This window comes from Panthera tigris, chromosome D3 (assembly GCF_018350195.1).
Source record: "Panthera tigris isolate Pti1 chromosome D3, P.tigris_Pti1_mat1.1, whole genome shotgun sequence".
Lineage (NCBI taxonomy): Eukaryota > Metazoa > Chordata > Mammalia > Carnivora > Felidae > Panthera > Panthera tigris.
This window is the reverse complement of record NC_056671.1, coordinates 28,339,437-28,353,623: the sequence shown is the minus strand read 5'-3', so window position 1 is coordinate 28,353,623 and position 14,187 is coordinate 28,339,437. Positions and strand designations below refer to the sequence as shown.

General features: G+C 63.5%; 2 protein-coding genes across 3 annotated transcripts; both read left to right on the top strand.

The window, feature by feature from the left end:
• The first annotated feature begins 1,408 nt into the window (after positions 1 to 1,408).
• SEPTIN5 (septin-5) lies at positions 1,409 to 9,254 on the top strand. Of its 2 annotated transcripts, XM_042962499.1 has the most exons (12): positions 1,409 to 1,501; positions 1,635 to 1,645; positions 6,060 to 6,156; positions 6,263 to 6,349; positions 6,623 to 6,746; positions 6,834 to 6,968; positions 7,165 to 7,282; positions 7,415 to 7,516; positions 8,322 to 8,418; positions 8,504 to 8,639; positions 8,876 to 8,978; positions 9,080 to 9,254. In XM_042962499.1, the coding sequence occupies exons 1-12, from the start codon at positions 1,459 to 1,461 to the stop codon at positions 9,134 to 9,136; spliced, it is 1,110 nt and encodes a 369-aa protein (XP_042818433.1). In that variant the 5' UTR covers positions 1,409 to 1,458; the 3' UTR covers positions 9,137 to 9,254. The 2 variants fall into 2 exon arrangements, with proteins under 2 accessions (XP_042818433.1, XP_042818432.1); XM_042962498.1 differs by lacking the exons at positions 1,409 to 1,501; positions 1,635 to 1,645 and adding an exon at positions 5,168 to 5,404.
• A 198-nt stretch (positions 9,255 to 9,452) lies between these two features.
• Positions 9,453 to 11,526, top strand: LOC122232646 (platelet glycoprotein Ib beta chain). Its single transcript, XM_042962500.1, has 2 exons — positions 9,453 to 10,376; positions 10,637 to 11,526. The coding sequence occupies exons 1-2, from the start codon at positions 10,367 to 10,369 to the stop codon at positions 11,251 to 11,253; spliced, it is 627 nt and encodes a 208-aa protein (XP_042818434.1). The 5' UTR covers positions 9,453 to 10,366; the 3' UTR covers positions 11,254 to 11,526.
• The last annotated feature ends 2,661 nt before the right edge of the window (positions 11,527 to 14,187 follow it).

Genomic DNA, 14,187 nt, shown 5'->3' with positions numbered 1-14,187 from the left:
ATATGACAAATTCTGAATTCCAAACACATCTGGCCCTGAGGCTTTGGATGAGGGGTCTGAGCGGTGGAGTGTCCCCACACTGGCCACAGCTCTGGACTACATGGAGGTCCCAGTGGAGGGGGAAATGGGCGTTTGCCACAGAATTTTGCAGAGCAATGCTGCTGCTTACATGGCTTTTTCATTTTCTGAGCAAACAACTCTGTGCTAGGTGCTGGTGATTCAGAGATGGAGGAGGACCAAGGGGCACACGAGGGGCTAGGGAGAAAGGAGCGCTTCCTGAGTGTGGAAGGTACAGCAGGCCATTTCCTCCTAAGGGGGCTGTCATTGGGGGAGCTGGTGACCACAGGTCTGCCTGTCCTTTCTGTGGGACCGAAGACTCCAGATATGACATCTGAGAGCACTCCAGGGAAGCCAAAGGTACTCGGGAGTGTGATAGTGACGGAAGACAGGAGGCACTCATGCTTGAGAATCTTGCCAATCACTGAAGGTCTGGGGCCTCAGTTTCCCCATCTGTAAATGGGGTGCAGGCCCTGGCCCTGCCTTCAGTGCCACTGACTGGCCTCTAGCACAGGAGGCCGAGATCTCCCTGCCCCCCCTCTCAGGGTGGTAGCAGTTCTGGCTGCCATCTGCAGAGCAGAGGGTGTACAGCTGGGGTGGGGAGTGGGGGAGCAGGCAGGCTTGAGGTCGGTCCGTCCTGTCCCAGATGTCAGCTCGGTTACTCTTTAGAAATAATCCCAGAAAATAAGCCAGAAAAAGAGAAGAGGGACAACTGCCCAGGGGCTTGGACTTTGCAGCTTGCCTAGGTGTCTCCTCCCAGAGCAGGTGTGCACAGCACTGAACAGGCTGCAGGAGGGAAGCTGGGGCACCGGCCCTGCGCCGGGCATCCGGCGGTCCGTGGGGTGACCATCACCTCTCCTGCTGTGGCCAGGAGCAGGACTCCACAGGCCAGCACCCCCGTCGACAATGGTGAGGTGAGGGGCGGCTGGCAGGAGGCCGCCAGTCCCTGGGGGGCAAGGTCTTACGGAAGAGCCACACGTTGGGAAGGTCAGAGGCTGAGGCACCGACTGGGGTCCCTCGAGAGCGAGGCAGGCAGAGTCCAGGCCTGGGCACGGGAGACGCGAGTTGTGGCGGGAGTCGGGCAGCCGCCTTGCCGTGGGCTGGGGCAGCGTGGGCGTCGCCGGGTTCCCGGGGCGCTGGCCTGCGGCTGTGAGCGAGGGCGTCGCCCGGAGGCGGCGGGCGCGGGGCCGTTGGGGGGCGCCTGGGTCCCCGCCCCCGCCGGCCGCGCCGGGTCGCGCGTGGGCGCGGCGGGCGCCGATTGGCTGGCGGGCGCGCGGGCGGGGCGGGCGGCGGCGGCGCGGAGGGGCCGGTCACCCCGCAGCCTGGCCTCGGCCTCCGCCGCTCGTCGCCGCGCCCCGCCCGCGCGCCCGCCGCCGCCCGTCCCCCCCGCCGGCGGCCACCATGAGCACAGGCCTGCGGTACAAGAGCAAGCTGGCGACCCCAGGTGAGCCCGGCGCCTGCCCGCGCGCCCGCGCGCGCCTTTGTCCCCGCCGCCCGCCCGCCTCTCACCGTGTCTTTCCGTCTCTCCCCCGCCCGCCGGCCCGGACCCGGACCCCGACCCGACCCCGACCCCGCAGAGGACAAGCAGGTACGTGCGCGCCGCCGCTCCCCCCGCGGCCGGCTGTCACCCATTGTGCCACCAACACCGCCGGCGCCCAGGCGCGACCCCGCCCCCGCCGGCCGTCATCCCGCCCTGTCGCGATAACCGATTGTCAGCTGGGGCAGTGCCGCTGCGCCAGGGGCTACAGAGGGGAGGAGTGGGCACTGGGCCCCTGGGGGCCTGACCCCTGGCCCTTACAGCCGGGGTGCCCCTCCCAGGATGGGGGGATGGGCCGGGTGTCTCCCAGTGGTCCAGTGCCAGTGTATCCTCCCCGAACTGGCCTTAGGCCTCGTGCTGGGGGTCCTGAGTGAGGCCACCGTCACCGCAGGCCACAGGCTAGGGGAGGGGTCTGTATCCACCAGCCAGCACCTAGACCCTAAGCAGCCCCACCCCACTCCTGTGCATCTTATGCCTCTTCTCCCCACACACCAATTCGAGTGGGCTGATCTGTGGCCAGGCCTCTTCCCCAGACTGGGAGCCTCTAAGGCCTGGTCTGAGTCATCCCTGTGCCCAGAATGGGTCTTCCAACCTAGTGGGTACAAATAGGCTTGTGGCCTCCCACAGGGGCTGGCCTGGCCCCCACTCAGGGAATGCAGGACGTGACAGGAGGCTGACCTGGGCACCCACTGTGAAACCCAGCTGAGGCTGGGGTTAAACAGAGCTGGGAGATCCTGAGAGTGGGGTGGGAGTGGGTAACCAGATGGGCAGGGGGCTCTGGGGCCCTGCTGGAGGCCTTTCTGGCTTGAGCTCAGTCATGTTGGGGGATCTTCTTGGCCTAACTCTGGCATCAAGGTGGCCTTGGCACTCCTCGTCAGAGATAGGAATTCACACAGCGGGTAGATGCCGGGTAGAACCCCGAAGTCCTGGCCCAGGGTGCGGCCCAGCAGGTGGGGTGGGGGCTGGGAGTCACTGGCTGCCAGGTGCCAGTCTCCTGGCAGGGACACGCCCCGCCCTGGGACAGGTGAGGCTCTTGGGGAGGGGCCCCTCAACCTCAACCTGCTGGCAAGGGCCTCTCCAGGGAACCCGGGCCAGGAGCTGTCTTCCTATCAAGGCAGGTCAGACAATGCCTGAGACGCAGGGACACATGCTGCCAGGCTATTGTTTGAAGGAGAGAGAGAGAAGGCCCGGGAGACCAGCTCCCACAGCTTCTCCTGCGCCTTGGAGTTACTGGGCCAGGCAGCTGCTGCCTAGCACCACCAGGGACTCCCTCCTGCTGAGGTGTGAGCCCCATCAGGCCTGTGTCTGCCCATCCTTCAAGGTCAGTTAGGAGCCAGCCTCACCTGTCCCCTACCCCTCAGACCAGAGGGAGAGGGCACCATGCAGGTGGAGGGGGAGCCCCAGGAACAAAGCCAAGGAGCCAGGTCTTTGGGACAGGCTCCCCGAGGATCTGGGGGGGGGGGCTGGAAGAATATGGTAGTTTCACCGTTAATATTGTTTGGTGTTGGTGAGCTTTGGTCTATCCACACTATGAAAGAGGGTGGGGGGTGCTCTGGTGGCCCTCCGTGCCCCCATCCTCTGGCCCCCACCTTGTCTCAGGCAGTGATGGGGGCTCTATTGGCTCTGGTGGCTGCTTCCAGAGCTGACTCCAGTGATTCTAAGAATGGAAATGCCTCGAGAGTCTCAGGCACCGGGAGGAGGTGGGCGCAGCTGTGTCTACAGCTCAGGAAGCCCTGAGAAATATTTGCTGTACTTCATGGGCCAGAGAGAGGGGGTGGCAGGGCCCCTTCCCTGGAGCTCCCCCAGGGAATCCACAGGCCCTGTCTGGGTGAGTTTGGGTGCAGGGGCAGGAGCTGGGAGTGAGACCCTTTCCCTCCTGACATGTCACCCTCCTGACTCTTGCCCTTCTGACCTGGGCCTCCCCAGAGGCTGTGCCTTATCAGTGGAGAAACTGAGGCAGTCTGAGAGTGACAAGCTCCATTAGACACCCAGCTGTGAAGTGCTAAGGCGTAGACCCAGGTGTGTCTGTCTTGGAGATGCCCTGAGCCTGAGATGCCAGCCTGTCTGGCTGGGGGGCTAGGCTGAGGGGCTGCGTCTCTAGTGGACCTACAGGTGGAGATTGGGTGGGACTTGGCCCAGACACTTCCTACAGGTCCACATGGCAGAGGGCTGGGGCCAGTGTGGAGGCTTTCTCGGGGCAAGGACTGAGGGCCCAGCTGGGAGAGCTGAGGGAGGTGCCCTGTGGCTTCCCCCTGCTCTCCTCTGGATGAAAGACTCTCCTGTTCCCAGCTGTGGGCCCACCCCTCCTCCCCAGGTGCCAGGGGCCTCCAGGCCCCACAGCAGCATCATGAGCCTGGACAAATGGACAGAGGCCCCTCAACCAGGGGAGCCAAGAAGGGAGAACCAGGGTGGGGAAGAGCTGGGGGCCGCCTATCCCCACTGATACACAGTCCAAGAAGTATGTCTGTTCTTGTTGCAGCTCCTTTCCAAGCCTCCCTCCTGCCTGGCTGGCTGGTTCTGATTCTGGTAGGGTCCCGGAGAGAGGGGTGAGGAAGGGTTTGGTGCCCAGGAGAGGCCTGTGGCCCCTGGGGTGGTCACAGAGGGTGAGAGCTATACCGGCTTGAGCTTTCCAGCCCTCGTGGGCCCGTCTTGTGGATCAGAGCAGGCGAGGAGGCTGACAGGGAGACAAATGACGGGGAGGGGGTAAGTTCACTCTACACACCATCCCCCCACTTTGGCTGGCAGAAGTGGTCTGGGGGCAGCTGTGGCCAGTGCTGGCTGGCTGCAGCTTCCAAGTTTCCCGGAGGTAGGGTGGGTAGGCCTCTGGTGCTCTAACTGAGCACTTGAGCCCCTTCAAGCCCGGGCGAAGGGGAGGTGGGTCCAGGCTGGGGAGGTGGGCTCTGCCCCCTCCCAGTTCCCACGTGTCTGGAAGGGCCACACCAGTCCAGAACACTCCTGCTCCCATCACACACACATAACATACGAGGGGGGAGGGAGCGTACAAGGAGGGGTGTGGCCGTGGATAGTTAGGACTCCACGACACCGCCGGGAGGTTTCCGGGCCAATTCTATGAGGAGAAAAGGAGTGAGAGGGGCCGCTGCCCGCGTGGGTGCGCATAGGTCCCTGGAGCGTTCTCCCGGCGCCCTCTGGCGGGTGAAAGCCGCGCTGCACCTGGAGGGGGCGAGACGCGGGGCGGCCACAAACCCCGCCCCCTAGGGCCCTTAGGTGGGCCCTGGCTTCCCCACCCTCCCACCCGGGTGGTGGAGACGCCCGGACAGAGGCCACCCGTCCGGCAGCGGGACTCCGCCTCCGTGCCTATGCGCTCCTATGCTGGGCCCTGCCCTCCGAAGCAGCTTTCCGGTGGCTCCGCCCGCGGCCCAATTTCCAAGCGACTGTTTCCCGGCGACCGTGCGGGTGGGGCGGTCTTGTTCCCCGCCCGCCCCGCCTGCCAGCGCCCGCGAGGCCCCGCCTCTGGTTCGGTGCGGGAGCCGGGCCTGCCTGTGGCTGAGACCGCGCGCTGCTGGGGCGGGTCCGCATTGGCAGAGGCATGGCACGCGTGGCCTCTGGGGTCAGCAACACCGCGGGTGGGCAACGTCCCTTCTCTGGGCCTCAATTCCCGCGTCTGTAAAACGGGGGCGAGAACGGAGCTTCAGGGCAGTACCGCCTGTAAGTCCCTCCTGAAAGCCCTGCCCCTGTGGGTCTGACCCGGTCTGGGGTCCAAACGCAGCGATGGACTCGCTGGCAGCGCCCCAGGACCGCCTGGTGGAGCAGCTGCTGTCACCGCGGACCCAGGCCCAGAGGCGGCTCAAGGTGTGTGTGGAGAGGGGAGTGGAATGTGGGTCAGCGTGTGTGTGCCTGCCGGGTCCCGGTCCCAAGGGCTCTGGGACGTGACAGGGACCGGCAGGGCCAGGGTCCACCTGACTGGGCGCTGGGACCCCGAGGGTGGGGGAGGCTCGGTGCCGCTGTCTATAAATAGCCCTTGCTCCGCCTTGGTAGCAGCAGCCAGCCACCCCCGCGGCTGGATGGTGGCCAGATGGGGCCTCCCACCCCCTGGTACACTCAGGAGGGGTGAGTATTGAGGCCAGGGGGCTTCTCCCGCCTATGGAGGGCCTTGGATGTGTGTGAGGGGTCTGGGTCCTGGTGCCCTCTGCCCACCGCCCAAGGGAGGACCCAGCCTAGGCCTGCTGCAGCCAGGCATCCTAAACTCTACACACACAGACACATTCTCAGGTCCCTGCAAAGCCCCTCACTGAGGCGGGGGCAAGGATGCCTGTCACCCCCTTACCTGCCTTCCCAGCTCCAGGCCTTTGCTCACAGGCCCTCACCCCATTTCTGCCATTGAAACTCCCCACACAGAGGACTCTGCCCTCTGTTGCCTCCATGTCTGAGCCGGGTAGGGAACAGGGCATCAGACTGCCCCAGGAATCCAAGCCTGCTCCTGACTTGCCCTGCCCCTGCCCCCCAGGATATCGACAAGCAGTACGTGGGCTTCGCCACACTGCCCAATCAGGTGCACCGGAAGTCTGTGAAGAAGGGCTTCGATTTCACGCTTATGGTGGCGGGTGAGTGGGCTGGACTCCCAGGTGGGGTGGCTTGGGCCATAGCCAGCTAGGCTTTGTCAGAGGGGTCCCAGACTTAACCTGACTCTTTCACTGTACCTGCTGGCAGGTGAGTCGGGCCTGGGGAAGTCCACGCTGGTCCACAGCCTCTTCCTGACCGACTTGTACAAGGACCGGAAGCTGCTCAGTGCTGAGGGTGAGTGGGCCCTATGCAGCCCTGGCATTGGTTCCCCATCCTCTGCTGTGTGACCCTTCAAAGGGGTCCCTTCTGGGTCCAGACCCTGCTCCTCTCTCCCCACAGCGTGGGTCTCTCCTGTTCAGGGTCCAGGAATAGTGGCCCAGACCACAGTGAGGCCATGAGGCCAGGGCTAAATGCTAGAATGGATGAGAACAAGGGTCCTGGCTGCCCAGTGGGGGTGGGGTCTGAGAGTTGGAGAGACCCCTCCAAACGATGCCCCGACACCCACAGAGCGCATCAGCCAGACCGTAGAGATCCTGAAGCACACGGTGGACATTGAGGAGAAGGGAGTCAAGCTGAAGCTCACCATTGTAGACACACCGGGCTTCGGGGATGCTGTCAACAACTCTGAGTGGTGAGGAGAGCCTGGCTGGGGAACAGTCTGTGCCTAGGCTGGTCCAGTGTCCCCTCTGGCCTCACCGACCCTCCTGCCTACCTGCAGCTGGAAGCCCATCACCGACTACGTGGACCAGCAGTTTGAGCAGTATTTTCGTGACGAGAGTGGCCTCAACCGCAAGAACATCCAAGACAACCGTGTGCACTGCTGCCTCTACTTCATCTCCCCTTTTGGACACGGGTGCGTGAATGTCCTGGGAACAGGCTCAGGGTGGGGGGTGGGACCCGCCTCCATGGTTCCTCGTTGGCTGCACCTGTCACTGCTTATCTTCTGCCTGTGCCCTCACAACCATGCCCTCCCTGAGCCCATCCCACCCTCTCTCTGTGCCCCCACCACCCCCACCATGCCCCTCTCCACCCCTGGATGCTCTCTGCAGGCTGCGGCCAGTGGATGTGGGTTTCATGAAGGCTCTGCATGAGAAGGTGAACATTGTGCCGCTCATCGCCAAAGCTGACTGTCTCGTCCCCAGCGAGATCCGGAAGCTGAAGGAGCGGGTGAGCCTGGCAACTGGGCCTGGGCTAGGTCTCCAGGACCCAGAACACCAAGTGTGCTGATCCTGGGTGCCAGCGCACCTGGCCCCGGGTCCCTGGCCAGCCTCAAATCTGACAGCCCTTGCCCCGCCACAGATCCGGGAGGAGATTGACAAGTTTGGGATCCACGTGTACCAGTTCCCTGAATGTGACTCTGACGAGGATGAGGACTTCAAGCAGCAGGATCGGGAACTGAAGGTGAGCGGCCTGGGGTGGCAGAGGAGGGAACTGGAGGTCAGTTTACATGGCACCAAGCATCCAGGTCCAACCCGGTGGGGGAAAGAGTCTTTTGTCTGGGCAGTAGAGCCCCTCCACCTGGGGTGGGGTGGGGGGGTGGGGGTGGGGTACAGTCACTCATGTCCCCACTGGCTTGTGCAGTTTGGGCCCCGTGTGGTTAGTGTGTCATGGAGCACTTGCCAGGACCCAAAGGCACAGTCCTGGCCAGGCCTCCACCCTGACCCTGCTCCTCAGTCTTCTTCCAATGGGTCACGAGCAGAAGGGTCTGGCCTGATGGCCACAAGCCTGTGTGTGCCCTGGCTCCCAGAATTCTGAGTTCCAGAGGATGGTTGTGGCTTTGGGTGCCCCGGGATCTAGAGTGGCAATAACCAAGCCTAAGGCACGGGATAGGCAGCCACTGGGCCAAGAGCAGGGTGGAGCCCTTGGCCCCAGCCTAAGTCAGCATCAGTAACAGGAGGCAGGGGCTCAGCTCTGGGGAGGGAGGGATGGCGATGGTAGCTGAACGGAGCAGTTCCTGATGGGAGATGGTGTCAGAAGGGGAGGATATGCCCGGCTGGGCACATACCCTGTGCCACGGGTATAAGCCATGCCAGCTCTGGCTTCAGAGAAGCCACAAGGGTTGGGCAACTCCAGGATCTCTTTGGGGAGGGGCTGTTGATAGTGATACTGGAGGAGCGACCAGGTGCCGAGTGCCCATGTCCCTCTTCAGCCACTAACCCCATACTCACACCAACTGGGCGCGAGCCCTTGTACCTGCCTTTCCCAGGAGAGTGCGCCCTTCGCGGTTATCGGCAGCAACACAGTGGTGGAGGCCAAGGGGCAACGGGTCCGGGGGCGACTGTACCCCTGGGGGATCGTGGAGGGTGAGTTCAGGCATGGGGTGCGACAGAGGGAGTGGGGTGGCTCCCCCGGGCCTGCACCCACCCAACACCCGCTCTTGCCCCACAGTGGAGAACCAGGCACACTGCGACTTTGTGAAGCTTCGCAACATGCTGATCCGCACACACATGCATGATCTCAAGGACGTGACATGCGACGTGCACTATGAGAACTATCGCGCGCACTGCATCCAGCAGATGACCAGGTGCGCAGCTCTGACTCGGACCTGGATCGTGCACCTCATGTTCCCAGCCAAGGCTCCCTAACAGAGGGCTGATCCTTGCTGCCTTCCCAGATCTGAACTTTGCCCCGACTCCCAAGTAGGCCCCCCACCCTGCACCTTGTCTTCCCAGAGCCGACCCAACGGTGTGGGAGCTCAGGAGGGCAGAGCCTCGGTAGTGTTGGGGGTCAGACAAACTGTCCTTCTTGTCCACCCCACAGCAAACTGACCCAGGACAGCCGCATGGAGAGCCCCATCCCCATCCTACCACTGCCTACCCCGGATGCTGAGACAGAAAAGCTCATCAGGATGAAGGATGAGGAGGTTAGTGGGGCCACAGGGGAGGAGAAGGGGTGGAGGTGGGGGTCCAGCCCCTCCTATCATGTTTGTCACTCTACCTTCTGCTATTCCCGTCTCACCTCCAGCTAAGGCGCATGCAGGAGATGCTGCAGAAGATGAAGCAGCAGATGCAGGACCAGTGACCCCAACCCAGCCCCACATTGCCATGGATATACTGCCAGTTTCCAGGCTGGCCCTTCCCGTCCCTGGACCCCAACTGGCCTGGACTCCACCCTGGAATAAATCTGGATCTCCAACAGGCCTGGGCACAACCCCAGTCCCGGAATGGTCCAGACCAGGACTGTTCCCGACTATTCCCAACCTGACCCAGAGATGCAGGCTCATAGCCCCCAAACAACCCTAATTTATTCTCAGCACCAGTCCCTCCCCTTACTTGTATCTGCTTCCAAGGGGCCTGGACAGCAGCCCCCACAGCTGGCCCTCTTTGGCCTTGGGGGAACAGGAGCTAATTTGGGCCATGACTTTTGAGATCTACCCCTGCCCCAGAAGGTCATGAACTCCGACTCCAGGCCCTACTCAGGTAGGGGGATAAAACAAGGCAGAATAGGGGAGCAGATCCTCGGCATCCCAGGTCTATTTCTCCACCCCAGTGCCACAGAGTGGACGTGGGAACCCTCATGTGCCCCCTCCCTCGGGCCACCCAGCTTACGCTGAGGCCTCACTTTGTGCCGAGGTGGGCCAGTCCTTCCCTACCTCCTCACCCCTCACTGGGTAGCTCAGTGGCAGGTTGGGCAACAGAAGCGCTTAGGATCCCTCCAGACCGAAGGAGAGCAGCTGGCTGCAGGCAAGGATCTCCCGGGGCTGGTGGGGCAGGGACGCCTGCAATTGCCCAAACTCCTCATCTAGGGCTGTGGCCTGGCCTGAGGGCTCCAGGAACAGTGGGTGCTGGGCAACCTGGGAACCCCCCACCCCTAGACTGCCATTCCCTGCCTGTGGCTGGAGGTCCTTTCTCCCCAGCAGCACTGTTGCCCTGGGTTGCCTAGGCCATCCCTCCCCCACCCCCAGCATGATACCTTCCCCCCCAATCCCAGTCTCCAGTTTTGTTCAGTTGTGAATGCTGCATCCTGTCCTGGTGACAGGAGAACAATGTTGATGAAGTCGCAGTGGTGATCCTTGCTCCCCTGGGTTGGTGGGGGGCGGAAGCCCTGGTAGCCTGCGAGCCCTGGTGATAGTGCTCTATCTGGGGCCGCAGCGTCTGTCTACTGGGCCTCCGGGTTATTTCTGGCGGGTGGCAGCGCTGTGGTCGGTTTGGCCGGGGTGCTGGGGCCTGGCAGGGGCCGGGCGGCATTATCGCTTGGCTCTCCAGCCAACGCTTAGCGCTCCAGAACAAGCCAGGTCACCATCCTCTCGCCATGGGCTCTGGTGAGTTTGGGGTCAGGCAGGCCCGGGACTGCGCTCCATGAGCAGAGTCGGGTTGGGAGGCGCTGCAGTCATCTGGGCTGCAGTAGGGAGATTTAGGGCGGACTTCCAGTCAGCGCGCGGATGGTCGAGGTGGAGAGGCTTTCGGGTAAGGCGGGGCTCGGGTCTCCCGGGCCCGGGCCGGGCCCAGCGCCCTGGGGTGTACAGGGACCCGCCCAGGTGCCACACAGGCCACCAGGCTCACTGCGGCGCTTCCCTTGCAGGGCCGCGCCGGGCGCTGAGCCTGCTGCTCCTGCTGCTAGCGCCGCCCAGCCGCCCAGTCGCGGGCTGCCCCGCGCCGTGTGGCTGTGCGGGGACGCGCGTGGATTGCGGGCGCCGCGGGCTGACATGGGCCTCGCTGCCCGCCGCCTTCCCGCCGGACACGACTGAACTGGTGCTGACGGGCAACAATCTGACGGCGCTGCCGCCGGGGCTGCTGGACTCGCTGCCCGTGCTGCGCGCCGCGCACCTGGGCGGCAACCCCTGGCGCTGCGACTGCCGCCTGGTGCCACTGCGCGCCTGGTTGGCCGGCCGGCCCGAGCGCGCGCCCTACCGCGACCTGCGCTGTGCCGCGCCCCCGGCGCTGCGCGGCCGCCTGCTGCCGTACCTGGCGGAAGACGAGCTGCGCGCCGCCTGTGCGCCGGGCGCGTTCTGCTGGGGGGCGCTGGCAGCGCAGCTCCTGCTGCTCGGCCTCGGGCTCCTGCACGCGCTGCTGCTGCTGCTGCTGCTGTGTCGCCTGCGCCGGCTGCGCGCCCGCGCCCGCGCCCGCGCCGCGCACCCGTTGTCGCTGACCGCCCCGCTGGTGGCGGAGACGGCCGGAGCCAGCGAGTTCTACGAGTAGTCCTGAGAGGCGCTGAGCGACGCGGGCGTGCCAGCCCGACAGGACCCTGCCCCAAGGAGCCCTCGCCCTGACCCGGACCGGGGCTCGTCCTCCGCCTGGGCACAGTCTTCCAGACCCCACCACCCCCCTGCGGGCCCCGGGCCACACGCGCCCCTCTGCAGCGAAGCGAGCCAAAGCCCAGGACGCTTAGGCGGGTCAAGGGGGTGAGCTGCAGCCCAGCCCCTGCGAGGTTCCCCACACCAAACTCCAGTGCAGAATAAACCCTTCTCCCAATCTGACTGGTCTCTGTGCCCCACCACCCGGAAATTCCCCTCCCAAACCACAGGACAAGCCCTAGGAGGTGATTCAAGGGGGATGCATCACATCTTCCTACACCCAACACGGGATCAGTGACTCTCCCAGACCACTCACTTTCAAAGGAGTTCAAGTGGAAGGCACAGAAGAACTCAGACAGTGACCACATTATAGGGTAGTGAAGACATTGTGGGGACAGTGAAAACAGTGTTGAGACAGTGAGGACACTGAGGGGCAGTGAGGACACAGGGACGGTGAGGATACTGGACAGTGAAGACAGTGGGGACATCGAGGGCACTGCAGGACAGTGTGGTTGAGAGGAAGAGAGAGGATGTTTGGAGTTGGGGTCTCTGGGGGTCAGTGAGGGGCCGTGAGGAGGCTCTGAGGACTGTTGGGAGCGTAGATGGGCAGATTTCAGGGCAGTCAGGGATGGGTCAGGGTGGTGAGAATAATCTGATGACCCACCTGGAACTCCCTGGGCATCTGAATTAGAAGCTCAGCCTCTGGAGGACAGGTGAGGCAGGTCCCTGCAGGGTTGAGTGGGTACCAGGGTGTTGCACAGTGTCTGGAGTCATGTTCTGCACTTGACCACCACTTCCTGTGGGAAGGTGCCTCTGACTGCTTGGACCAGCCTTGGTCCCTGGTCTCCCCTATCCCACCCCTGAACTCAGGCTGAGCAGCCAGGGCCTGGGACTCCTCCAGGGTGCCCCACTGTGGCACAAGCTGCTAACAAGGGACCCAGGGTGCCCAAATGAAGGGCTGACACTTTCCTCAATATTGGAGTCCCATTCCTGCCCTGGGTGGGGCCTCCACCTGGCTGGCCCTGTAAACAATGAAGGCCACTCTTCATGGACCCAAACAGGACCCTGACAAGAAGCCTCAGGCCTGGGCCTGGGGCGCCTGGCACAGGAAGGCTCTGGCCCCCATTGACCGGGTCGGGGAGGCTGCCGCTGACATGGCCTTTGTCCCAGTCTTTGTGGGACAAGATGGATGGCCCTCCGGTTGGGCTGATGCTATCTCAGGGCTGCCGGTCAGACGTGAGGCAGGAGCCACCCCCTCCTTTGTGGGCAGGTGCGGGGCATCCGGCCCATTGTGGGCTGTGGCCGACTGTCCAGCCGTCCATCCGGCCTTATCACTACATCAGGGATGGCCCCTTTTGTACAAATGAACTGCCACCACCCCCCCCCCCCCCCCACACACACACACCCTCAGGGATGGCCCAGCACACCCAGAGCCCCTGGTGGGGGTCAGAGGTAATAGTCTTTGTCACAGTAAGGTACACAGGCAGCCTAACTCAGTCCCAACATGGTACAGGGAGGGGATGTTCCCCCTCACTTTCCAGAGGAGGAAACCAGATGCCAGGGAGGGGTCTTCCTGCTGGGCCTGAGCTTTCTCCACGCTGCACTGGAAGCAGAGCCCCTAGGACTCCTCTCTTACTCCTCACTGAGGCCTTCAGGGAACAAATGTAGGGCTCAGGAGAAAATGGCCTGGGGGTCTTAGGTGACCCCAAGCTAAGAGAAGGAAGCCTCCTGGGCTGTGAGCCCAGGCTCCAGCAGACACTATGTGGAGGGGTCAGCAGGAGCCCAGGCCCACTGCCCACAAGTTTGAGGGCTTCTGGGCCGTGTCCCTCTGAGAGGATGGGCACAAGGAACCCTGAGAGCCCGGAGCTGCAGAAGCAGCTGGAGCTCCTCTGACGTAGGAAAGAGGCTGGTGTCACAGTCTGGTCAGACCTGAGGAAGAACTTCCTTACTCCCTGGTAAATAGGGCAGCTGAATTCCATGGTTCCTCCTAGACTCTCTCTCTCTTTTGTCAGTTCTCCATGATTTAGATTGGCTTCTGCCCAAGGTACTGGCCACAGAGGGTGCTGGCCTGGCCTCCCTGGCGAATCTTTTCCAGGCTGCCTGGGAGTCCCCGGTCCCAACTTGTGACCCTGAGCTGACCCTCCATGCACTGACCCTGGGGCCTCCAAGGAGTGTGGGGAAGTGGATGGTCCCAGCTCAGCGCCCCTGAATGGCCCTGTGCAGGGAGGGGGAATGTACACCTCTACCCCCACCTCAAGGGCCTGCCATGCCCCTCCCCCCAGCGTGGTCCTCCATCTAATGGACACCACACCTGCCCCAGGGGCCCTTCCCCACTGACAGCTTGGTCCTCTCTGCGGTTTCAGACTCCTTCTCCTTCCAGATGGGAACAAAACGGTGGCCACTCAAGGCATCCCCCCACGCCTGCAGCCCCCAAGCTGTCTGATTCAGGGTCCTTTGCCCTACAGCCCAGGGGTCCTCTGACCACATCACTGCCCACCCCCAGCCTCTCTGAACAAGCCCCGGCAGGGCCAGACGGCATTCCTGGGACAGATACAGCCGTGACCTCCCTCTGGCAATCTTCGTGTCCTTGTCTGTGAAATGGGTTGCGGCCTCGGCTGAGGACCTCCCGCCCCCAAATCGGCATCCGGTTCTCCCCTCACGCGCCGCGACCCGAATGAGCCACCAGAGGGCGCTCGTGGTCTGCGGAAAACCCCCCACGTGGGGCGAGGGCAGCCGAGGTGAGCCCTGGGCATGCAGACAACCAGGGTCCGCAGAGGAACAGACGCCAGGAGAGGACGGATTTGCCCAGGCTGGTGGGGGTGGATCGCCGAGACGGCGG

Bases quoted from the DNA above. Each gene is read 5' to 3' on its own strand.
- SEPTIN5 (XM_042962498.1), top strand. From the start codon at position 5,324: ATGGACTCGCTGGCAGCGCCCCAGGACCGCCTGGTGGAGCAGCTGCTG. The intron at 5,405-6,059 runs GTGTGTGTGGAG...CCTGCCCCCCAG, and splicing joins AGGCCCAGAGGCGGCTCAAG to GATATCGACAAGCAGTACGT. The intron at 6,747-6,833 runs GTGAGGAGAGCC...GCCTACCTGCAG, and splicing joins GCTGTCAACAACTCTGAGTG to CTGGAAGCCCATCACCGACT.